The sequence below is a fragment of the Gopherus evgoodei genome, chromosome 1, assembly GCF_007399415.2.
Source record: "Gopherus evgoodei ecotype Sinaloan lineage chromosome 1, rGopEvg1_v1.p, whole genome shotgun sequence".
In the NCBI taxonomy this organism is placed as follows: domain Eukaryota; kingdom Metazoa; phylum Chordata; order Testudines; family Testudinidae; genus Gopherus; species Gopherus evgoodei.
Window position 1 is genome coordinate 18,458,833 of NC_044322.1, and position 26,241 is coordinate 18,485,073.

General features: G+C 41.1%; 1 protein-coding gene across 3 annotated transcripts in view; it reads left to right on the forward strand.

The window, feature by feature from the left end:
• TMEM135 (transmembrane protein 135) overlaps nucleotides 1-26,241 on the forward strand; it is a 418,948-nt gene that overhangs the window by 50,855 nt on the left and 341,852 nt on the right. For all 3 annotated transcript variants that reach the window (XM_030558973.1, XM_030558983.1, XM_030558990.1), the window contains exon 3: nucleotides 5,686-5,778. In XM_030558973.1, the coding sequence (XP_030414833.1) occupies nucleotides 5,686-5,778 (93 nt within the window). The remainder of the gene's footprint in view (nucleotides 1-5,685; nucleotides 5,779-26,241) is intronic.

Here is a 26,241-nt window from a genome sequence, read left to right on the forward strand (position 1 = left end):
CAAGGTGAGTAACCGTCTTTTTTTCCATCCACGTGCGGAATGAATTTTATGTGCACCATATAGAGGTAATGTGCCGATGTGCACCACCAGTAGAAACCAGAAACCTAGATATAATATACATTTTTAAAAAGTTACCATAGGGATAATTACTACAGCCAAGACAGGTTAGGCATTTTAGAACTCACTACTCAAAGAATTAAATTTAAGCATAAGATAGAAATAAAGATTATGAAATGAATAGACCAGTCAAAAAAACTTAAATAACACACTCTGAAAGAAGTATCAAGAACTAACAGCAACAACAACAACACAAGTATGTGTTGGGAGGTGAGTATGAAAGAGAGTGTATGTGTGAGAAAGAGAGACAGAGGCATGTTGCCCCTTTACGTACTGACCCCACTTTAAGTAAGCTCCCCTTTTAAGTAGCTTAGCAAATTCAGGCACAGCAGCAGCTGCCAGCAAGCTCCCTCCATCTTGAGCCCTGTCGTGTGTCCCCCTCCCTCCCTGTGCAGATGGGGTGTGACTCTGACATTAGCATCCCACACACACACACACACTCTGCACAGCAAGTGGGAGGGTCCCGGAAACAGCTCCAAGGCAGAAGGCAGGAGCAGCACATGGCAGTGTGGGGAGGGACACCTGAATTACACGGCACTCGGTAGCCTGCTGGGCAGCTGCACAGCTTACAGGGAACTTAGGCTGTGGGACTTTTGTGTAGAGCATTCGATACACCTACAAGCATCGTATCTTCCGGGAGTACAAAACGAATTGACAAACTATTTCAGCAGGTCATTCCATAGCCATGAGTGGTCACTACACCCAGATATCGAGAACTGCATCTTTCCCCAGATAGACCTGTTCACCACACATCACAACAGGAAGTGCCAGCAGTTTTGATCCTTCCTTAATCACAGCCTAGGCTCCATCGCGCATATGTTCTTCCTCCCCTGGGGAAGCCATCTCCTATAAGCATTCCCACCCATTCCTCTTGTTCACAAGGTGCTCCTCAAGATACAGAGGGAAGAAGCTTCTGTGGTACTGATAGCTCCAGCCTGGCTCTGCCAGCACTGGCACACATCTCTCCTGCAAATATCCATGGAAGCCCTGGTCAGTTTGTCACTCTTCCCAGACTTAACTCAGGATCATGGCCATCTCCAGCACCTGAGCCTCGAGTCGTTGCACTTCATGGCATGGAAGCTCCATGACTAAAACTGATGGAGCTCTCTTGCTCGGACCCAGTAAGACAAGTCCTTCTTGGCTGTAGGAAATCCTCCACCAGGGCTACCTACCTGGCCAAAGGAAGAGATTTTAGATCTGGTTAGCGCAGCACCGGCCATCTCCAATGCTCATGTCTGTATCACCTATACTGGACTAACTTCTCCATCTTAAGCAGCAGAGGCTGTCCATGTTGTCAATAAGGGTTCACTTGGCTGCTATTTCTGCCTTCCATCCAGGTGGAGAGGGCCGGTTGATCTTTGCCAACCCTATGATCAGCCGTTTCCTGAAAAGTCTCAACAGACTATGTCCACATGTCTGACAATTGGTCCCAGCCTGGGATATTAGTCTGTTATTTCCAAACTGACTGGGCTGCCCTTCGAACCACTGGCTACTTGCTCTGTGCTCTACCTCTTGTATTAGATGGCATTTCTGGTAGTGATAACTTCAGCCGGAGGGTGTCTGAGCTCAAGGCCTTAACGTCAGAATCCCCATACACGGTGTTCTGTAAGGACAAAATTCAGCTCAGGCCACATCCAGCTTTCCTCCTGAGTGTTGGCTCCCAGTTCCACATCAGCCAGGTCATTTTCCTTGCTGTGTTCTATCCTAAGCCGCACTCAGATGGCAGGGAGAGAGGCTTCACTCATTGGACGTTCGCAGAGTGCTAGCCTTTTACATCAGGATAACGAAACTGTCAATCCAACTGTTCATGGCCATGGCAGATAGGATGAAAGGGCTTCCAGACTCCTCTCAACGAATTTTGTCATGGATCGTGTTCTGCATCCGAGAATGTTATAACCTGGCAGAAGTGCCTGGCCCACCATTCACAGTGCACAGAATTCTTCAGCAGCGTTTCTGGCGCAGTTATGCAGAATGGTGATGTGGTCCTCAGTACATAATTTTACATCACATTATGCTATCACCCAGCAGGGAAGAGACAACACAGCTTTGGTAGAGCAGTGCTACAGTCAGTGAATATCTAAGCTCCAACCCCGCCTCCAAAATTTGCGCTTGGTAATCACCTGATAGGAATTGACATGAACCAATGCTTCCCTTGTAATTTTGCTTCTCTGAAGTTTTCACCTTTCAGGATTATAAATCATCCATTTATCTCTCTTTGAGGTTGGAACAGAATCTGTTTGAGCTGGCATTGTATTTTACATCTGGTTTTAATTTTTTTTTTTGAGCTGCTAGTCCTCGCCCCCCCCCCCCCTCCCCCGGTCATTGTTAGTTTTAATGACTGACTTTTTCTGGGGCTATTTCACTTTCTGCTCTATTGGAATTGAGTGGAAGGTTCCAAGGATTGAGTTAAGCACAGTGCATCCTGGGTAACAGTCAGTAAGGTGTCTAGCTTGTGCTCAGACATCTTTCTGCTGCCCTTGAGAATTCTACCTTCCTCATACTAGGGAGTGGAAGAACCAGAACTGAGACCCTTGGAAGAAGAGATCTTCAGGGAAGCAGAATTTCAAATAAATACCTTGCCATTATAATTGTTAATACTTTGTACCTATATGGCACCCTTTATCCAACGATGTTAAAGTGGTTTAAAAAGTGTGTAAGTATTCTAAGTATGAGATAACTGGGGGACATAGTTTGGGTAAATTTTTGAAAAGCACCTAAGTCCAATTTTCAAAAGTAATGTGGGCGCTTAGCAGTTTCAGGCTCTTAAGTCACTTGAGTGCATTAGAAAATATTACTTGTGGTTTACACACTTGGATTCGTTACCTAAAGGTGTGATTATAAACAGATTTATTTGTGCCAGTGCCAGCCCCATGTAGACGCTTTTATAATGGTTTAAACTTGGCTTGTATTGGTTTTGTTTATAGGGGCAAGTTAAACTAGTTTAGACCAATAGAAGTGTGTCTACATACGGATTTTTCTCAGTTAACTAAATTATTGCATGTTTGTGTGTAGATAAGCCTTAAACTTTGGGAAAGGTCGCATAATGAATCAATGACAGGAGGGAAAAAGAACCTAGATTTCTAACTCCCAATTCCCTGTTCTAACCACTAGACAACACAACAGTAACCTTGTAATCCAAAACATTATTTCTGTCTATATTTTTAGATTCTTCCTGGTGAGAAGTGCTTTTGGCGTTTGAATTTGCAGACAGTTGCGCTATGTAAAATATATATTGCTGTCTTTTAAATCTTATTATCAAATTGAAAATGTAAGTAGTAGTAGAATGATTCAAAACTGTGCCAAAACAACAGATTCCTGTAATAATGAACTTTTAGCTGGTGCAGCATTTGGCATTGTTCAGTGAAATTATCCTTCTGCAGCCGTGGGAATGTATAGTGTGTATAATTACCATTACATCATTCGTTGCTGATTCACTGACTCTTCTCACTTTTGAACATAAACTGGTTGTAATTGTTTGTATCGTTTTCATGGCATATTGAGGGCAAAGACTGAATGAGGCAAGTCCTTTGCCCTTCCTAAGACAAGGATAAAATTGAGCTGGTCCAAATGGTGTTTCTAATTTCACTAGTTCTTTATTATGTGTTGCCATTTATCATATGTAATTTCATCTCTTTTCATTGCCCCATATGAATTTATCATGTTACTTGTCCTGTTTTATGAGGATAGTCTCAAATGAGATTGTGCTGATGAATCAGCTGCTATTGCTTGTTAAAGCACTCTGCGCAATCTTTCCACTTCACAAATACCCCCATTCCTTGGAGATGGTTTATTGCCTCCACAGTCCGTTCTAAGTAGGCTGGATATGCAAGAGTTCAGAATCAAGTTTTTAATAACTGACTAGACAATTGGGCTGCTACTGTAATTTTCATTTAGGGCTTGGCTACACTTGAGAGTTACAGTGCTGGTGGTAGCTTTACAGCGCTATAACTTACTCCCCGTCCACACTGGCAAGGCACATACAGCGCTGTATCTCCCTGGCTACAGCGCTGGTTGTACTCCACCTCAGCCTGGGGAATAACGACTATAGCGCTGCTCTTGCCGTGCTGGGGTGCCAGTGTAAACAGTGATTAATCTTACTACGCTGCAGCTGACCTCCGGAACATTCCCGTAATGCTTTTTAAGTAAAGATAACACTCTTTGTTTTGTTGTGATGCCTCTCTTTGTTTTGTTGTGAACTCGGGGCTCCCGGAGCTGCTTATCTAAAAAACAAACACAGCTACTGTTTGCTCGAGCAGAGGTGAATGAATGTCCACAGCTAGTGTTTGCTTGAGGAGAGAAGCAGACTGGAGGGGGGGTGGTTCCGTTTTGGAGCAGCTGCTTATCTGGTCAGAAGGCTATTTGCATTTAGTGAATGAGAGAGGGGTGGGGGAAGGGGTCGAATGATTGAAGGTTGGGGCTGTGTATCTTCAGGTCCTTAGAACTTGCAAGACAGGGAGCTGACACAGTGTCAGCTCCAAAAATCCACACTCTCTGTCTCCCCCACGCTCCCTGTCACACTCCACTCCTCCCCCCTCTTTTAAAAAGCACATTGCAGCCACTTGAACGCTGGGATAGCTGCCCATAATGCACCACTCCCAACAGCGCTGCAAATGCGGCCAGACTGCAGCGCTGATAGCTGTCAGTGTGGCCACACTGCAGTGCTTTCGCTACACAGCTGTATGAAGACAGCTGTAACTACCAGCGCTGTACAGCTGCAAGTGTAGCCAAACCCTTAGCAAATGTGTATGTTCTTCTTCCTTTTTTCCACAGTAACAAATTTAATCTTTGTCCAAAAAATTAATTCCTTCCAGCTAGTCATTATTTTGTGTAATAAATCTATTTTCAGGATGATTTTGTTTTACTAATGTGCCCTGAATTTGTAAGATTTTTTTTATTTGTATTATTCCTGAAGTTGTGGACTCCTGGGGTGAGATCCTGGTCCCATAGAAGTCAATGGGAGGTTTGCAATTCTTGAGTTTAATAAAATCTGGATTCTATTTTTAGCTCTTACATTGACTTATCAGGTGACCTTAGAGAAGTTACTTAACTTCTCAGCATCAGTTTCCCTATGTGTCTTCAGGACATGTTGTGAAGTGTACTTATTTGAACCGTCTTCTGGTTCATTTTATAGCCTTGCATCCATTTCCTACACCTCTGAATCTTTCTGAGGAGGCTATCCTGACTTCAGAAGAGACAGTAGTAGTCACAATTTTTGTGTAGTTCTACATAATTCTTTAACCTTTCATAAATATCACTTGGTAGTTAAGGTACTGTCTGCTTTAATAAAAGCCCTTTGAATGAAATGGGTGCAGTACTGATGTACCTAAGTGGTATTTTGGGACTTAATGTTTATGAAGTGTCTGGAGATTTTCATTGAAAAGAATTGTGTAAGTGTAAAAGTATTACTATTGGTGTCTGCAATATGGACTAATTTAAAGAGTGCAGTGTGTATCTGTTGATGGCAAATGGACATAATACAGTCTTATGTTGAGCATAACTCATGCAACATACACTATCTTTCTTGATGCTTAAGCATGTAATATAATAGATATAAAATTACGTTTTCAGGAGGATACTTGGAAAATTCTACTTTTGGACTCCGGGCTTCGGAGCTGCTTTACCAGCTTCCTATGTGGCCATTCTCATCGAAAGGAAAAGCAGGTACATTTCATGTTATACATTTTTATTATTATACCTATTCCTGTGGTTTAATTAATATGAGGAAGTTCAAATCGCTGCCATTTGTAAAAGTCCTTTGGATCCAAGCTGAAAAAAAAAGTAGTTCAATTGAAATAGTATATATTTATTAACCCCACACAGCAGATTAAGAAACAACAGGAAGGAAAGTATAGACTTTGCAAAAATATATAGTGTAATTTTTTTGGTTTAGTTCATGGACTGATAGTGAAACTGGACACAGCTATTGCTTATAGATACAGTAAGTGAATCAAGATAGCTGTTTGATTTTGTTTCTTTATGAATAATACTGACATTTAGTCAGTTACAAACTAAAAAGTGTATGTCTTCATGTCAATAGACTAATCTGCATCTTGAGATTAATATACCCCACTAAAATTCTGCTTTAAGATTAATGGAAATCTTGTATGCTTTTACTAATAATTCTATAGTTAGCTTTTATTGCTAATGATATTATTATTATTATTACTTCAGAGGCACTAATCACTGTAGTATCCGGATGTTAGTTATGTAAAATTTTAAGGTGACAGTAAATCATTCAGGTGAGGAACAGAAACCCTTTACATTTTATGCTGAGAGGATTCAGAACTACAGTACATTTCCTTGAATCCACAGTTGGTTCTGTTTCTCTGTCTTGATGAAAAACTTGCAGAAAGGGATGTCTTGCTGTGTGTTTCAAAAGTGGCAAGGCTCTATCAGTCTCACCGTGGCAGCAGCAAATTCCACAACCCAGGGCCACCCTGTGAGTACATCCTGCCTCAGTAAGTTTTTTAAATCTGAGTTTCTCTTTTATCTGCCTGGCTGCATAGTAAAAGGTGGTCATTCAGACTCTGCGCCATCTGGGGCTTTAAGGGTAAAGACTAGGACCTTGAAATGTCCCTCATATTGATAGATAGCTTACACCAAGTATTGGCTCGACTAACTTTGAATGGTTTGCTCTACTAAGAAGGCAGGCCACTGCATAAACCAGTGGTAGTTTCTGGTTGGCTTTCAGGCTCATGCCCTAGTAAAGCATGCTGCACCTCTTTCAGCACTGGATGTCCAAAGCATAGATTACCATACATTCAAAAGACAGGGATGGGAGGAGAAGAGCACTTTCAGCTATCGTGCATATATGGAAGAACTGCATGCAGTAAGTCCAAGAGGTCCTTTCACCTGAGATTAGTTGCAAAATGCGCATCCACTATTTCATCCTCAGGCTGTCTGACCCACATTTCACCCCCATTATTGGCTCGTGTGTTTCCTAGCTTGATCTCCTCACCATATTGTCCGTCCTCATCAACTAGCTCCTGTTGCTCCTGGGACCCATGCAGATGTCCTAGGGGGTGAAGTCCTTTCCTCTGGCTGCCTCCATTTCCTACTCAGCTGAAACTGCTCCCTGGTACTTGAGGAGTAGCTAGAGCAGGGTAGTGAGGAGCAGCCAGATGGGTGGTCTTCATTTTAAGATGCTCCCCCAGCATCCATAAAGGTATGGTGCAGTGGGAGAGGGGAATGAGAAATGACAGTTGCAACAGTTGTAGTGGCTTTGGCAGAAGTACACAAATAAAAGAAAAAGCTTAGCAGAAAGCACATACAGAGAGTTGAAGGGAAGTGGTGCAGGCTTGAAAATGTATTATTTTTTTTTTGGTTTCCTTTGCTGTAGGGCCGCCTACAACCTTGCTAAAAGCTTCTGCATAAATATGAGCAAAACTACCTATCTAAAACTTTTTAATTTTTTTAAAAATCTCCATGCTATTTAAAGGCTGGACTGTTAAAATATTTGAATTTCTTGAAATGAGCTAATTTCAAAAATTCTATTTGACATGCCTCTTATGGTTATTCTGTTGTGTTTCTGTATCTGAAAATGGTTCTTGAATGTAATCAAAAGGTTTTAGAAAGAAGAGTACATTTTTAAGAGTGGCATTTAACATGGAGGGGAAACGATATTAAACAGTAACATTACTGTCTGATTGTATTTTACTTTTGTTTCATAAGTGAGTGAATTACTTCTGTGGTAAGTCTTGGAATCTGACTGCCTGATATTTCCCCTTCTGGAGTTACTTCCCAGAGGGTGGGTTCACTTTGGCAAGGTTTTGCTTAAGCTAGCTGCTTAGATTCCAGCACTCCTGTTGGCTTCAGTGTTTCATTCCATGATATAAGCAAGTAGATTTTCTGCAGTCCTGCCAGGGACAAATGCCAACTTGATTTTTTTACTACATGCTTGGTAATGTATTTATTTATTTTTTTTAGTGTAAGGTCAAACTCAGAAAAGTACTTAAAACATTGTCAAAATCAGGATAGTAGTATGTTTGTGAGTTACTTCTAGCTCTCCAAATATATATGAACAAAGGACAGAAACCGATCACACTCTCAAATAATTTAGGATTTAGTGCAACAGTGGAAGAAGTTGGAAAAACTTGCAAATTAAAAATAAACAAATTAGTAAAATGAGGCAAATGACTCAGTAAAACTCAGTGACTGCAAATTAGGATTGTCTCACACTTCGTACTAATGCAAAAAAGCATTAGTTTTTATTATCAGTTGTTTTCTTCATGCCATTTGCACCCAAGGTTTGAGGGAGAGGGGGAACGAGAGAGAGAAAAATGAAAGGAGAAAACAATATGAATTGCTGTGAGCCTGACTGTGTTTTAAAGATGTACATGAAAGGTGACAAAAGTACTTATAGTATAGCTGTGTAGTTTTATAATGGAATAAGAATTCCTGGAAGGTTATGTTCGTAGAGAGCAGAACTCAAACCCCTTGACCATGGCCAGTTAGCTGTAGAATGACTTTTGACATTGGGTTTTTGTTAAATGAAACATATAGAGTGTATAAGACAGTCTAATTTTGGGAACTGAGCTTCTGAGAGAGGAACTCATACTACAGTTATGTGGGTCGTATAAGTTTCTGTCCAGGAGCATCAGAAAAATGAAAAATACTGTTTTCTTAAAGGGAATTTGTCACCACTGCATTGATATATTGGAAATAGTTAACATCTCTTAGCAAAGGATTAGCATAAAACTAGCACTGGAAAGACAAAATATTCACATACTTTATGATAATGCTAAAACAAGTAAATAAAATATGCTATTCAGGAGGAGGATAGTGAGGTGCTGCCGGCTGTCTTTGTTTTATTTAAATTTGTGTAAAAGTACCCACTCTTGTGATGGACACCTCAGAACAGAGTGAAGTAGTAGTGTTAATTAAAAAAAATAAAAGTTGATAAACGGTATCAGAAAGGTAGTTGGAGTTCATAATCTATGAAAACAGTTGCTATTTTAATGCCAAATATTTTTGTTAGAAGCTCATACTTCTGACAAATTGTAATTAAAGTATGCACTGAAATATGTCTTTCTAATTGTAGATGTATTTATTTGTACACTCTTTTTTGCAGGTAAAAAGCCATATATTTTACATTTAACTTTTATAAATGTCTGGAAAATCAAACTTTTGGTGACAGTTGTAGCTGCCAGAAAGTATCTCCTTTTTAGATTTAAAAAAGAAAGTCTATTGAAGAAAACAGGGAAACATAGAAACTACTTGTTTTGTGTTTAGTTTACAAACATGTTGCTGGCCCTTTAAATTTTAGTTAGCAGCTGGCAGGAGCACAAAACTTAATCTCTTCCCAAGTGGATACCCTATTTTAGGTTACTCACAGGCATTTGCTTGCACAGCATCCCTGTCAGGCTCTGAATTCAGGAACAAAATGCTTGTAAATCAGACTGCTGATGTTGAGTGGTGGTGTTTTTGTATGCTAGGAGAGACTCTTGTACCATAGAAACCTTAGGAAAAGGCAGGAAAAGAAAAAGTTTAAAAAAATGTTTAATTTAAGTGAGTATGAAGTATCTTGCTGGTCCATATAAAACTACTATCACAAGCTTGCTTTGGCTGTAGGTTTGTAGGGTAACGAGAAATTGGCATGGTAGTTGACATGATAAACAGCTATGTAGTAATTAAAGCAATCAGATACAGCTTTTGAGCTAATTAATAATTGCAAACAAACTCCAATTGATGTGCAATATTCTACTATTTTTCTTTTTCTGTAGATCAAGATCCATATAATGATGTATCTGTATATATCTTAATATCTTGTAATATATTAGTACAGTTATCTCACCTGTGAAACCTGTCATATCAGAACCTAGAGAGATAAGGTCTTTTATTGGGCCAACGTCTGTTGGTGAGAGAGACAAGCTTTCAAGCCATGCAGAGCTCTTCTGACCTGAAGAAGAGCTCTGTGAAGCTTGAAAGCTTATCTTTCTCACCAACAGAAGTTGGCCCAATAAAAGATATTACCTCACCCATCTTGTCTCTGTAATATCCCGGAACTGACAAGTACAATTGCACTGCATAGCAGAACCTAGAGAGACCAGGTGGATGAGGTAAGATCTTTTATTGGTCCGCTCACCCACCTGGTCTCTCTAATACCTCGGGATCGGCACAGCTATAACAACACTGCATATAGCAGAACTTGTGGACAGTGTTAAAATTTAAAAATCTGAAATGTAAATTAAATGCACATGTGCTCTTCCTCCAGAAAATCAACATATAGAAATAATTCTACATTTATGCCAGGAGATAGTGACAATCTCATTACTAGCATTCAGTCATTTAATGGACAGTTACTTAGATCAGGGGTGGGCAAACTTTTTGGCTCGAGGGCTGCATCAGGTTTCGTAAATTGTATGGAGGGCCAGTTAGGGGAGGAGGTCGTGGCCTGGCCCCCACCTCCTATCTGCCCCTCTGCCCCATCCACCCCTCCTGTTCCCTGATGGCCCCTCTGGGACCCCTGCCTCATCCATATCTCCCGCTCCCTGTCCCCTGACTGCCTCTGGACCTCTGCTGCCCCATCCAACCTCTCCTCTCATTCCTGACAGCCCCCCAGGACCCCTGCCCCATCCAACCACTCCTCCTTCCTGTCCCCGACTGCCCCCTGCTTCACCCGTCTCCTGACTGCCCCACCCGGGACCCCTGCCCCGATTCAACCCTCTGTTCCCCCTCAACCACCCCTCTGCATATCCACATCACCACCCCGAACTCCCATGCCCTCTATCCAACCACCCGTGCTCCCTGCCCCCTCACTGCACTGCCTGGAGCACCGGTGGCTGGCGGCGCTAGCCTGGAGCCAGGCCACGCCGCTGCCACCACCATGGAGCACAACGCATCGAGTCAGGCCAGGCTCTGCAGCTGCGCTGCCCCAGGAGCTCACAGCCCTGCCACCCAGAGCATTGCACCGGTGGCGGAGCGAGCAAGCTGAGGCTGCGGGGGAGAGGGGACAGCAGGGGAGGAGGTTGGGGGGTAGCTCCTTGGCCCTGTACACACCACAGGCCTCTTGGAAGCACTTTCGGACGCCTCCATCATCTACATTCTCAGGTCCACAGCGGCAGAGCTTCTACAAGAAAAAAGACAAGTACCAGAGGGTAGCCGTGTTAGTCTGGATCTGTAAAAGCAGCAAAGAATCCTGTGGCACCTTATAGACTAACAGACGTTTTGGAGCATGAGCTTTCGTGGGTGAATACCCACTTCCTCAGATGCATGTAATGGAAATATCCAGGGGCAGGTATATATATGTGTGCTAGCAAGCAAGCTAGAGATAACGAGGTCAGTTCAATCAGGGAGGATGAGGCCCTGTTCTAGCAGTTGAGGTGTGAAAACCAAGAGAGGAGAAACTGGTTCTGTAATTGGCAAGCCATTCACAGTCTTTGTTCAATCCTGAGCTGATGGTGTCAAATTTGCAGATGAACTGAAGCTCAGCAGTTTCTCTTTGAAGTCTGGTCCTGAAGTATTTTTGCTGCAGGATGGCCACCTTCAGGTCTGCTATAGTGTGGCCAGGGAGGCTGAAGTGTTCTCCTACAGGTTTTTGTATATTGCCATTCCTAATATCTGATTTGTGTCAGTTCATCTGCAAATTTGACACCATCAGCTCAGGATTTAACAAAGATTGTGAATGGCTTGCCAACTACAAAACCAGTTTCTCCTCCCTTGGTTTTCACACCTCAACTGCTAGAACAGGGCCTCATCCTCCCTGATTGAACTAACCTCGTTATCTCTAGCTTGCTTGCATATATATACCTGCCCCTTGAAATTTCCACTACGTGCATCTGAAGAAGTGGGTATTCTCCTACGAAAGCTCATACTCCAAAACGTCTGTTAGTCTATAAGGTGCCACAGGATTCTTTGCTGCTTTTATGTGAAAGGGGTCACCAGTACAAAAATTTGAGAACCACCGATTCTTTGCTGCTTTTACAGATCCAGATTAACACGGCTACCCCTCTGATCCTTTCACATAGCAAGCCTCTGAGTGCGACCCCCCCCCAATGAAAAACAGATTATTTTATATTTAACACCATTATAAATGCTGGAGGAAAAGCAGGGTTTGAGGGGAGGAGGCTGACAGCTTGCGACCCCCCCATGTAATAAGCTTGTGACCCCCTGAGGGGTCCTGACCCCCAGTTTGAGAACCCCATGACTAGATTATCACAATGATACATTTTGGCCTTGGAATTTATGAAAACATCTACATTTTAAAATTGTTACGAGAGATGCACTGTTGGTATATTGTAAAAACATATAATTGTGTATTACATGATTAGTATATGTAGTAGTGTGTTTATAGATTTAAAATTCTTGAAAATACTTTAGAATAAGTAAAAGTATTATATTATTTAGAAAAGTGACTACTAAATATGGATAATTTTTTCTATTAGAATTCTGTAGACTTTCTGAATGCAGAATGTTATTACATTTTTAGAGCTGAGTGTAGCCGTGTGGATGTACAAATTAACTAATTTCCATTCAGTTGACAATTAGGACATTAATTGTTCATTTGCATGCACATTTGTCACAATTGCATGTGGAATTGCAGTAACTGGGTCCATTTTTGTATATGTTTTTCTGAAAATATCAGCCATATAAGAAGAAAACAGACATTTATGGAATAGAGATTAGTGACTAAGGTAGTAAACACATTAGTCTCTTGGAGCATACAGCAGATATCAATTTAAATTCAGTAGCATAATTAATGGCAAGAGGTACTGTAATATGTGCTTATGTATGCACATAAGTAATGTAATATTTCGGTGGCTTTTCTGGATTTAATATAAATGTAGCTTTATGTGGGTTTCATTTTATTACAGCTTCATATTCGTGGCAATACAGTGTACTTGTACTTGAAATCGTAATTCCATAAAATACTTCCTTTTCTCCAGGGGTTTTATGCTTTAACCATTTTAAATGATACTAGGGTGTAATTAAGCTTATACATCACTAGTCTAAAAAAATACTACTTAATAAAGCAATTCCTCGTTCAAATTTTGTTCTGTATATTTGATTGTTACTCTAGAATGGAAAGAGAACAGTTTCATTATTTGAGTTATTCTTTTGGTTTTTGTTATCCATGCTTTATTTCTGCAAGTATATTTGATGACCAGTTTATCATGTAGCAGAAAATACTTGTGAAAATGGCCCCTGGGTAGCCTGAGAATCCTGGGTAGTTCTGTCAGCCTGCCGTGTGGGTTGTAGGTGAACCAGGAATTGCATGGAGGCAGGCAGCCCTAGGAACTTGGGAGTTGGGGATTCCAAGAAGTCAGGCAGCCCACCAGGTAAGTACTGAGACTCTGGTCAGGTGGATGGCCTGCCTGCCTGGCTTCCATTGGAAAATTTTACAGAATAGACTTATTCCTACAGAACATTTCTTATAAGCATTGTCTGACAGGGAAAACTATTCTGTCAGAATTTTTTTTTTACCACCTCTGTTCTTAAGCCAAGCAAGTTACTTTATTGATATTGTGGTAGAGGATGACTTATTAAAAAAAGGTAATGCATCAGAATTGAGGCAGGTTACATTATGACTTACGATTTGACTTGTAAAAGGATTTGACACTTCCTTGCTTGTTTAAGGCTCATGATCAGGAGGAAGCATGGCCTTTAGGTTAAAGCTCTGGACAGGGACTCAGGGGATCCTGGTCTAGTTCTTGGCTTTATCATAGGCTTCCTGTATGATTCTGGCCATGACACTTAGGCTGGACTTTGAAAAGTCCCCGTGTTCCAATGAGTTTCATGTGTTTTCAAAAACTTTACTCTGGAGCTAAAAACTAGTCTCCTTAATTTCTTTATACCTCAATTCCCATCTGTTTCAACTGTAGTGATACTTAAACCCGTTCTGCCTCTTTGACCATACCACTCTTGATGTGCCTCTCTGACTTCTTCTCTTTTAGTACTTCAGATGCAAGCGTTTCAACTTCATTTGCAAAGTGTACATAATTGTGCTCCCTGAAGCCCCATTATGTGTTGAGCCTAGGGCCTTAGATTGCCTTAATTTGGTCCTGGCCATTATCTATATTTGTCTTTGTTTTGTTTAACCATGTACTTTACAATCCTGTATACAGTACCCACTCTCTCGGGAGCCTACTGCTTCATCTTTTATATTTAGCTTTTTATTTAAGTCAGAATCATGCCTCTCTTACAAATTAATACATATTTCCAAAATATAATCTTGTACAGGAATTATGTACTTCTAATTTTTCCCTTGCTGCAACATCCCTGCTCTGTATTTGCCAAATGGAGCTTAAATTAAAACACATCTCAATACCAAATGAAGCAAAACAATAAAAATAAACAAAATATCCTGTACCATGATATCCGGTTTTGGTATTGCACATTATGAAACAAACATAAAATTGAAGACTTGTTCTCTACCCTTCTGATATTTGGAACTCTAAAGTTCTTCACTCTGGGGTTTGCTTTTCTCATATATTGAATTCAAATTAGTGCGTGTACTGCATAGCCAGACATAAGAGGATGGGAAGTCAGATTTCCAAGGCTGAATAGCAGTTTTAGTCTGGGAGTTTTTAAAAAAAAAAAATTGTTAAACAAAAAATATAGTTGCATTCAGTCCTTTAGCATTTTCTGTTCCTAAAACTTACTGAGGAGAGCATCACATATCTGATTCAAATGAGTAGCCCTTTGGAGCTCAGCTCAGTACAAACAAACCCCAAAAAGAGGTTTACTTATCCTAACTTTTTTTTAATCTACAGAGATACTCTATCTTCATGAATAATTTAGAAACGAGTAAGGAAGCTACCACACACATTATTTGAAGGGAAAGAATTCTGATTTCTTTCTAACATGAACATTTTAAAATAAATTAATGGAGAATATAGTAAGTTGAACTCTTGAATTCTGTGCATTTGTGATAATACTGCACTTTTAAAATATGGAGATATACACCTATCTCATAGAGCTGGAAGGGACCCTGAAAGGTCATTGAGTCCAGCCCCCTGCCTTCACTTTCAGGGCCAAGTACTGATTTTGCCCCAGATCCTTAAGTGGCCCCCTCAAGGATTGAACTCACAATGCTGGGTTTAGTAGACTAATGCTCAAACCACCGAGCTAGCTTTTCTCTGCCCCTCCCCCCCCAAGAGGATATATTACTTCAATATCCTAGTAAATTCCCATCCAAATTTGTTGGATGGGAATTTACATTTACAATTTCAATTTACATTTACAATTTTCTGGGGCAGTGATGTGAAGGTTGCATGTGTTTTTGCTCCATATAATTCCCTGAAATAAAAGTTTGGTCAAATTGCCTTCATATGTTTCCAGTGTTCTTAGAAGGAAAATTAATGAAGTCATCTCCGTTAATTTCAGTGGGAAAAATGTTTCCATATGGGGTCAAGATTTCTTGAGACATAGAATGGGCGAATGGGGAGTGATATGACTGGAGATTATGCAAGCTATGTAATTAGAATGAAGGAAGGAATGAGTAAGCAGAGAAGCAATGTTGCTTTATGAAGATCAGCTAAGAAGTGTCAACAGTCAGCTTCTTTGACTCTTTACTTCAGGTTTAATACAGCTGCTTTAGCTTAGTTTTCTTATAGCTTCCATATCTGATTTACAGAATGACAGATCACTATGGAAAAGTTTACAGTAAATAATGTAGAAGATAGTATTGATGCAAACAAACACATTGGTTAATGCATCTTATAAGTGACAGCAAAGTATCATGATTAGTGTTCAAAATGCCTTATGGACTGCAGCTGTCATTAAAGTTATACTGGGATTATGAAACAGCCCAGCGTCAAAGGCAAGGGATGTGATTTGGAGGTCATAAAGAGATACTGTGATACTAGGAAGATGTAAACCAAATACTGCATTTGTAAAAGTAGCTGACAGTCAAAATGTGCTCAGAATGAAGAACTACAGAAGCCTTTTTGTGCTTTATACATTTATGTGTATGTTAGTTCATGTAGCTTTTGATCAGAGGCACTTTTTATAAAGGTCTTGAATATGTAGATTAATGCTCAAATACCAGAGAGAGGAGTCTTTCGACGTATTAACATATATGTCTAAAATATGTGAACCTTTATGTTGTTTTAGAGGGAGATGTATTGTCTGTGACTAAATGTAATTGACTCATATTTTCTGTATTTGATAATTGGTAGCTTCTGTATTTTTGTTTTATTCTTCTCCCATGTGCAATGTCGGTTCATTAGATAAGATCCTCTTACTTGACAATAGGAGTATAGAAATTCATGAGTGGTGTGTCTTATGTTTATAAGCCTCTGTTACTCTTACCTTTCAAAGTATATACCCTCTTTCAGTAATCTTTATACTAAGCCACTAACTGTAATGAAAGGCTTGTGCTTCTGTTTACGTATTGATCAGTGTAAGTAGTACAGGCTGTTTTATCTGTAAACTACTGTATTTCTAGCTTATCACTATGGCTGTGTGACACACTTTATTCTGTTGATCTAAGGTTCAGTTGACAATAGACAAAAATTGCCTTGGGAATAGTTGCAAAACTAAGTCAGATTTGTGTAATTACATTTATTTTATATAACATGGGATCATGAGGATTTCAGATTTGGTATGTAGTTTAAGTTGTTACTTTAAATTGGCTTGCACTTAAACATTATACGTAATAACAACAAATGTATATAATTTTCAGTAAGAATCTTAAAAGTAAAATTTTAATCTCATTCTTAGCATGTAAAGACATTATTTGTACATTCTTCTTCGAGTGCTTGCTCATATCCATTCCAATTAGGTGTGTGCGCAGCGCGTGCATGTCCGTTGGAAGATTTTTACCCTAGCAACACTCGGTGGGTCGGCTGGGCGCCCCCTGCCGTGGCGCCACTATGGCACTGAATATATACTCCTGCCAACCCGTCTGCTCCTCAGTTCCTTCTTACCACCTGTGTCGGTCGTTGGAACAGTGGAGCGCAGCTTAGCTGATCTCCACCTCCCTAGATTTTCGCTCGTTCTAGTACTTATTGTGTATATAGTTTATTCTCTGTACAAAGTGCATAGCAGTACTGGCCACCTTCCTCCATCGTCGGCGAATACATGTGTTTCCTTACCTGGATGACTGGTTTATTCGAGGGACCTCCGAGGCCCAGGTCACCTGGCACGTAGCCATCATCATGGACCTATTCGAGAGACTGGGCCTGATGATCAATCAGAGAAGTCTACTCTCGTGCCCACTCAAAGAATAGAATTCATTGGGACCATTCTAGACTCCAAACTCGCAAAAGCCTGCCTGCCTCCGCCCCGGTTTCAGGCACTAGTCTTTGTTATAAAAAGCCTCCAAACCTTTCTGACAACCTCGGCTCGCACCTGTCTGAGCCTCCTCGGTCACATGGCCACATGTACCTTTGTAACCAAGCACGCAAAACTACGCATGCGTCCCCTTCAAACCTGGCTTGCCTCAGTGTACCGTCCAGGCAGAGATACCATAGACATGGTGGTCACCATTCCTCAGAGCATCTTAGACTCCCTCAACTTGTGGCTAACACCCTCCCTGGTTTGTGCAGGACTGCCGTTCCATCTGAGGCAGTCCTCGGTGTTCCTAACGACGGACGTGTCGTCTCTCGGCTGGGGGCTCATCTAGACCATCATCGCACGCAAGGCCTCTGGTCATCTCAGGAGCTAGCGTTGCACATAAATGTCCGGGAGCTGAGAGCAGTCCGCCTGGCGTGCCAGACTTTCCTACAACATCTGCAAGGTCGTTGTATTTCAGTGCTTACCAACAACACAACGGCCATGCACTACGTAAACAAGCAGGGAGGGATTCGATCCTCCCCCCTTTGTCAGGAGGCGATCCAATTGTGGGAATTTTGCATAGCCCACTCGATAGACCTTGTAGCATCGTTCCTCCCAGGAGTCCGGAACACCCTGGCAGACTATCTCAGCAGATCTTTTCGGTTTCACGAGTGGTCACTTTGCCCAGACGTTCTACATTCCATCTTCCAGAAGTGGGGCTTTCCCCACATAGACCTCTTCGCTTCCCGCAACAACAGGAAATGCCAGAAGTTCTGCTCCTTCCAAAGTCTCGCCCTGGGCTCGATATCGGACGCCTTCCTAATCTCATGGAAGAACCAGCTGCTGGATGCCTTCCTACCCTTCCCACTGGTGCACAGGGTTCTCTTCAAGCTCCACAGGGACAGGGCTCACCTGATCCTGATCGCCCCTGCGTGGCCCTGACAGCACTGGTACACCACATTGCTGGACTACTCGATAGCCAACCCGATCCCTCTGCCCCCCGCATCAGGATCTTATAACGCAGGACCACAGCAGGCTTCACCACCCGGACCTGCAGTCCCTCCATCTCACAGCTTGGCTCCTGCATGATTAACCCAGTCGGAGTTACGTTGCTCTGCCCCAGTGCAAGAAGTACTCCTGGGTAGCAGGAAACATTCCACCCGGTCTATGTACTTGGCCAAGTGGAAGCGATTTTCTTGCTGGTGTCAAACACTAAATGTAACACCCACGCCTATTCCCACTATATTGGACTACCTTTGATATCTTAAACAGCAAGGCCTCGCTATCTCATCATTGCGAATGCACTTGGCAGCTATTTCTGCTTTCCACCCAGGAGAAGGTACTTACTCCGTCTTCTCCCACCCTATGGTCTCGAGGTTCCTCAAAGGTTTGGAGCATCTATACCCCCTAGTGCGATGCCCTGCCCCTTCCTGGGACCTCAACTTGGTCCTGACGAGGCTTATGACTCCTCCATTCGAGCCATTGGCAACCTGCTTGCTCGTGTATTTGTCATGGAAAACAGCCTTCCTTGTGGCCATCACATCAGCTAGGAGAGTCTCTGAGCTTCGGGCTCTGATGGTGGACCCACCATACACGATATTCCACAAAGACAAGGTGCAGTTACGTCCACATCTGGCGTTCCTCTCTAAAGTAGTCTCGGCCTTCCATCTCAACCAGGACATATTCCTCCCAGTCTTCTTTCCCAAACCGCATACATCTTGTAGAGAACAGCAGTTGCATTCCCTCGACGTCCGTAGGCCGCTCGCCTTCTACATTGACCGAACGAGACCCTTCCGCAAAACGCCCCAACTTTTTGTGGCAGTGGCAGATCGGATGAAAGGCCTACCCGTCTCTTCTCAGAGAATTTCGTCATGGGTAACGGCGTGCATCCGTACTTGCTATGATCTAGCTCTTGTCTCTCCGGGACATATTACCGCTCATTCTACCAGGGCTCAGGCCTCATCGGCCGCCTTTCTAGCTCGAGTACCCATCCAGGAGGTATGCTGAGCAGCTACGTGGTCTTCAGTACATACCTTCACTTCTCATTATGCCCTGGTGCAACAATCCAGAGAGGACGCAGCCTTCAGCTCTGCGGTTTTGCATGCTGCAGTATCTCACTCTGACCCCACCGCCTAGGTAAGGCTTGGGATTCACCTAATTGGAATGGATATGAGCAAGCACTCGAAGAAGAAAAGACGGTTACTCACCTTTGTAACTGTTGTTCTTCGAGATGTGTTGCTCATATCCATTCCAAAACCTGCCCTCCTTCCCTACTATCGGAGTAGCCGGCAAGAAGGAACTGAGGAGCGGACAGTCGGCAGGGGTATATATTCTGTGTTATAGCGACGCCACGCCAGGGGGCGCCCAGCCGACCTACCGAGTGTTGCTAGGGTAAAAATCTTCCAACAGACATGCACGCGGCACGCGCACACACCTAATTGGAATGGATATGAGCAACACATCTCGAAGAATGACAGTTACAAAGGTGAGTAACAGTCTTTTTTCAATTAATTCTAGAGGCAAATTTGGTATTTTAATGGTAGGAGGCGTATATGAAGAATTACTTTAACTTTCTCAGATAGCTTGCAAAGCGTACATGTTAATCATGTTACTCTCTCTTTGCCAGAATCTGTCCTAATGAAATGCTTGTTTGTTTTTTCTGTTCTAACTGAGTGATATGAATTCCTTGCAGACAGTCTGTCATCCAAATCTAACACTTTATTTCTTTTTTTATTCTACATAAGTGTCACAAGGGCCTTCGCACTCACTTGACCTCTGGCCTATGGCATTCAGGTGTTCCATCACATCAGGACAGTCTCTGCATTTTCCGCAAAAAGAAATGAATACGAATGATTTGTCCCTTGGGTGTGGTAAGGCTCTGTTTTTCAGAGGGCTTCTGGTTGGCTGTGGGGCTAGACTCACAGGCTAATGCAAAAGAATAGCCACTTAGGGCTGGTCTACACTGGGAACTTGCATTGGCATAGCTGTGTCTCTGGGGTGTGAGAAATCCAACTATGCCACCAGCTGTGCTGTTGTTGTGGTTTAAGTATGAATGCACCATAAAAGTGGATCAGTATTGGGCCCTCCCTTCTTGCTTGGGAGTGGCCATCAGGCACTGGTCATATGAGAAGCTCTTGCCTTCAGCCAGCCCCCTTTCTCAGGAGCTGAGAATGGAGGTTTGCCGTCCATTCTGGTCTGCCACCCACAGTATTGTGTTCTCCCCTTTTAAGCTCCTCCAAATCTGACCTCTCTCACAGGTGTGATGGGGCAGAACTGACTGAGCCCAGAATAGTTTATTGCTCAGTGTGGGGTTTGGGTATCCCATCACACAAAGACATCTGAATATGATCTGAATAACACAATTGGATTGTGTAATCTAGGAGGATGCAGATTTACACTACACTGTTTTAATGCATAGCTGCATATAGTTTGTAACCTTCAGTATTATCATTTCACATTTTTATTAGCTGTTGTATTTCTAAATTTACAAATACATCAGGTGTAATAGGAAGGCATTTTCAATGAAAAGTTTACAGAATATTTTACATTAAATTCCAAGTGGAATCGCAACAGAAAAAGAAACAGCTCCTTTTAAAAAACAAAAACAAAAACAACAATGATTTAGGTTTCTCAATTTTCAACAAGTACAACATGCATTCTTATATACTGTTGCATGTATAGTGAGCCATGTTATCTTTGTAAGTCTGAAAATAGCTTGAAACAAAGTTATTTGTTGTGAATTTCATTTGGTTTTTAAAATAATGGTCCTACTGGGAGTCCTGTTGCAACTCTGAGGAAGCCCACAAGAAGGAGTTCCTAATTAAGTAGTATTTAGGAGATTAGGTGGAATAAACCCTTGCTCCACTGGTGACCAATGCTACTACTGTGACTTTCCATCAGTCCTTCGGATCAGAATTCCTCTTCTGCAAAGACTAGTGTGTAGGAGTATGCTTCACATCCTGTAAACTTCTTACTGTCTGAAGGACTGGAACTGTCTGTCTTGTAACTTCTACAAGAAGTAGCGGGAAGTGTGGCTGGCAGGAGGCCTTGCGTGTCAACAGATCTTAGAGGAAGGGAAGAGCTTCCTTACCGCACTATATGCTTTGCCCTACCCTCCGCAGAGCCTCTTCCTCCTGCTACTCCCTATGATTCCAGTGAACCTTGGGATGCATCTTGAAACCCGCTCTCACAATAAGACTTTTGAGGTTATACCTTGGGAAAGGGTGAGACGCTAAGGCCAAACCTGGTTGCCTACACTTAGACCCCATATTTAGGCTCCTAAGTAAGTGTCCCAGGTGTTGAGCATCCAGGTTTCTAGAATTTCCAGTGTCTGACATCAGAACGCTGCAAAATTTAGGTCCAACTGTTCATTCCCCAAAACCTTGCATGTGGTGATGGAGCAGATGCAGTTACTGCCATTATAGTTAAGGTTGCATAATGTTTCCATTCTAATACCCTTTTTTTCAGTCACAGTGTTTGGAAACTAACTTTGTAGACAAAAATGTAAAAATGATTTAGCCATCTAAACATGAGAGTGGTGGAGAAAAACTATACTTTTTGCTTTGTAAAAATATTGCTACATTTTTTAAAATGGGCTTTACAGTTGAAATGACTGCAAATAAAGTGTGAAGTTGATTTTCAAACTGAGAAGTTGCCACTGAGTGCGCTAGTGAAACTTGATTGGGATATGTTTTGTAAAGTGTATGCTGATTGTGCAAATAGTAACTTGGTTTACTCCATATTCAAAATGACTAATATTGATTCCTAACTGGATTTTGACCATCTTTATGTAACAATTTTGATTAGCAGGCTGTAATTGGGTTGTAACAAAGCAGTAGGTCTTTGTAGATGAGACTACCTAACCAGGTTTCTGGTATTGGATTAGCTAGTCTTTTGGAGCACAAGGACATCCCAAAGTGAATAGCACCATGTGAAAAAGCCTACAAACCCCTGTTTGACACTGGTAACTAAGGTGGTAAGGAATAGCGGCCAAGATATTCTCAATATAGGAACACAGGAATTGATATATTGGTTCACACGTGGTCCACCTAGTCCAGCATTCTGTCTCCTATAGTGGTCAGTATGAACTGTTTCAGAGGAAAGGTGAAGAGACCTAACATTAGGCAGATGTGTAATAATGTTTCCCCACATTAGGTTTCTTTACAGCCTCTAACAGAGATTAGTTTAAACCTTGAAGCATGATGTTTAATATCTCTTTCAAAATTTGTTTGTATTTGCAGGTGATACCAAATTACTCAGGATAGTTAAATCCAAAGCTGACTGCAAAGAGTTACAAAGGGAACTCACAAAACTCATAGACTTTAGGGTCAGAAGGGACCAATATGATCATCTAGTCTGACCTCCTGCACAAAGCAGGGTGACTGGGTAAGAAATGGTGAAATTCAGTGTTGATAAGTGCAAAGTAATGCCCATTGGAAAACATAATCCCAGTTGTACCTACAAAATTGATGGGATCTAAGTTAGTTGTTACCACTCAAGAAAGAGATCTTGGAGACATTGTGGATTGTTCTCTGAAAACATTAGCTAAATGTGCAGTGGCAGTCAAAAAAGCTAACAATGTTAGAAACCATTAGGAAAGAGAGAAATAATAAGATTGAAAATATCATAATGCCACTATAGAAATCCATGGTACACCCAGACCTTGAATACTACTCATCTCAAAAAAGAGATATTAGAATTGGAAAAGCTGCAGAGAAGGGCCACGAAACTGGTTAAGGGTATGGAACAGCTTCCATATAAGGAAAGATTAAAAAGATTGGAAAAGAGATAACAGAGGGAATATGATAGAGATTTATGAAACCTTGACTGTTGTGAAGGTGACTAGGGAAGCGTTATTCACTCCTTCACATAACACAAGAACCAGTGGTCACCCAATGAAATTGATAGGCAGCAAGTTTAAAACAAAAGTAAGGAAGTACTTCTTCACACAGTGCACAGTCAATCTGTGGAACTCATTGCCAGGGAATGTTGTGAAGGCCAAAAGTATAAATAGTTTTAAAAAAGAATTGGATAAGTTAATGGAAGATAGGTCCATCAATGGCTGTTGGCCAAGATGGTCAGGGATGCAACCTCATGCTCTTGGTGTCCCTAGCCCCTGATTGCCAGAAACTGGGAGTGGATGACTAGGGATGGATTACTCAGTGATTGCCTGTTCTTTTCATTCTCTCTGAAGCACCTGGCATTGGTCACTGTTGGACACTCAGTTAGATGGACTATTGTTCTGCCCTAGTGTTGCCATTTTTATGTATTAGAAATAAACAGTACACAAGGGAGCACCCCATCTTTTCATACTAAAAGAATAAGTTCATCTCCCTTTTTTAAATTAAAAATGCGTTCATGGAGTTATATTCCATTGAAGATAATTATCAAATGATTTTAAAAATAAGTATTGAATAGTCATGCTAATGTCCCTTTCCTCTTTTTATTGAAAAAAAGAGAAGCAATTTTTTATTACATTTTTGGCCTTAATGTGTTAAACACAATAGTGTTTTGTTTAAACTATTTTCTTATAAAGGAAACAAATTCATACAGTCAGTAAAACAAATATAACTATACACCTGTAGATACCTATTATAAAAAAATTAACTCCAAACATATACAAACAGAAGATAATGAAACAATACCAGCCTTAAAGATTTTAAGAATAATTAACCCTCCCCTGTATTTTAGGGTGCTAGTATTTTAAAAAAAAGCATAGTAACTGTGCTGACTATCTGACTGTTAAAGAAGGTAGGCATACTGAAGGTGTTCTATAGAATATAATATTAAGACGCCTCATTTAAAATTACTACATGTCTTTCATTTAATTTCTGTTACTGAAACTTGATTAATGTGCTAATCTTTTGGAAATTACTAGTCATTCATTTTATAAAAACCTGCCAATGAGGTTCTGAATCTTGTGATGTCACCAGATACTCAGTTTTAGATGTTTTAGTTTCCCTTTTTTAGGCCAGTCTTTTGACTCTGTTTTGGCTCACTGGACATTAGGGAAAAATGATGAAGGGAACTTATGTAAGACTATGAAACAGTTAAATTTCTGAACTGTAGATCTTAGCTAGTAGTGCACCGGTTGAAAAATCAGCAAGAATTATTGATGCTAATTTAACTGGAGTGAATTACTGTAAATATCTTTTTCCATGTGGCCTCTATCCATCTGGTTCTCTCTCGTACATTTTTCTCAGACATATAGCCAAAATAATGAAACATCATATCCAAGTTCAGTTCTCTTTCTTTACAGAGCAACAAATTCTGAATAGCTCAAAAAGAAAAAAGTAATCATTTTGGTTGACATTTAACCTTAACAGAATGAGGAAATGTATTTGCTTTGATTTTTAGATCCATTTCCTGTTGTCCTACACTATGGGCTTGTCTTCACTACCAGGAGATTGACGCTGCTGCAATCGATGCAGTGGGTGTTGATTTGACGGGTCTAGTGAAGACCTAAATTCTCTGTAAACTGTGTGGCCATGCAGCTGCCTATTTGGCTTTGCGCAGGTGCTCAGGGAATCTGCCTGGGGACCTGTGGGGGGAGGGGCACCCTTTCCCAAGCCCCAGCTTGCTGCAGCTGGGGTGCCTCTCCCCCAACTCTGCCAGGGCCCCTCTACCCTGGCCCAAACCCATGTCTCATATCATCTCCATATTGGTGCACATAACAAAATTCATTCTCCATATGGGTGGGAAAAATTAGAGGGAGCACTGGTGAAGACCTGTTAAATTGGCAGCAGAGCGCTCTCTGGTTGACTCTGGTACTCTAGCTCCCCAAGAAGAGTAAGGTAAGTCGACCGGAGAGTGTCTCCTGTCAATGCAGCGCAGTGAAGACACTGGTAAGTCAACCTAAGCCCCGGTAGTGTGGACAAGGTCTGTGGAGTGTTGTCTGTTTTTCTGTTACCTTAGCTTACAATCCAAACTTTTGACATTGAAAATGACAATTAAAAAAAAAAAAGTTGGTGATGGATCCCTATAATGTATATGGTGACAAGATGATATTTGATTAGTAATATTTTTTTTGCACATGAAAAGCTTGCTGTTGTTAGGTGTTTAAAAGTTGAAAAAGTAGCAAATTTGTTTGGTTTCTTGTAGGTTTAAAACTCACTGCTTATGTCTGTGTTTTATATTCTCTGTAGTATTTTGAAAACTTATCTGTTGCTGGTTTTCGATGAAATTTTGTACTAGTGTTTCACTGTTGGATTCCACTGTTAGGAAATTGTTGGGTGTGGGATTAACTATAACCTAAACATCAACTTTAGTGTTTCTTGTATTTTGGAGAACACAACACAGTTTTGTATCTAGAATGTAAGTTTCTCTGTTTGTGTTGTCAGTCTGCTGCAGGGAAGAAAAAAATCATTATCTCTTGATTTGATTATGTTTTGAGCAATCTTTGATTTAGTTTTACAGATTATTAAGTGGGCTGTTTTACAGTGGGGGAGAAGCTCTTCCTCTTTTTGGAGACCACAAATCCTGTCTGGGGAGCTATTATAGGCTATTATATTAGCTTCTTAGCTTGTGTTCAGATACTAAAGCCAAAGTGAACTTCTCCTTTCTTTTTCTTTTGCTCTTTTTCTTTCTCAAGCTGCATACCATTTGTTTTCAATGAACCAAAATGAAGCAGGAACAAAATTAAGTTCTCTTCTTCTCCCTATTTTTGTTGTAATTTTGAATTTCTTGATTGGACTTTTATTTGTAGGTTTCATATTTATAAAGAATCCACACAATGCTTAACTAATTAAATCAAGGTGGTAGTTGTGTTACAATATCCAACAGTGTTTCAGCTAATAAATACTTCTATTTGTCCCTGTAGAATACAAGCCTGAGTTCATGGGAAAATTGCCGAATATATATTCTCCAGGATGGTAAACTACAGTATATTAAAGCCATATGTAGTTCAAA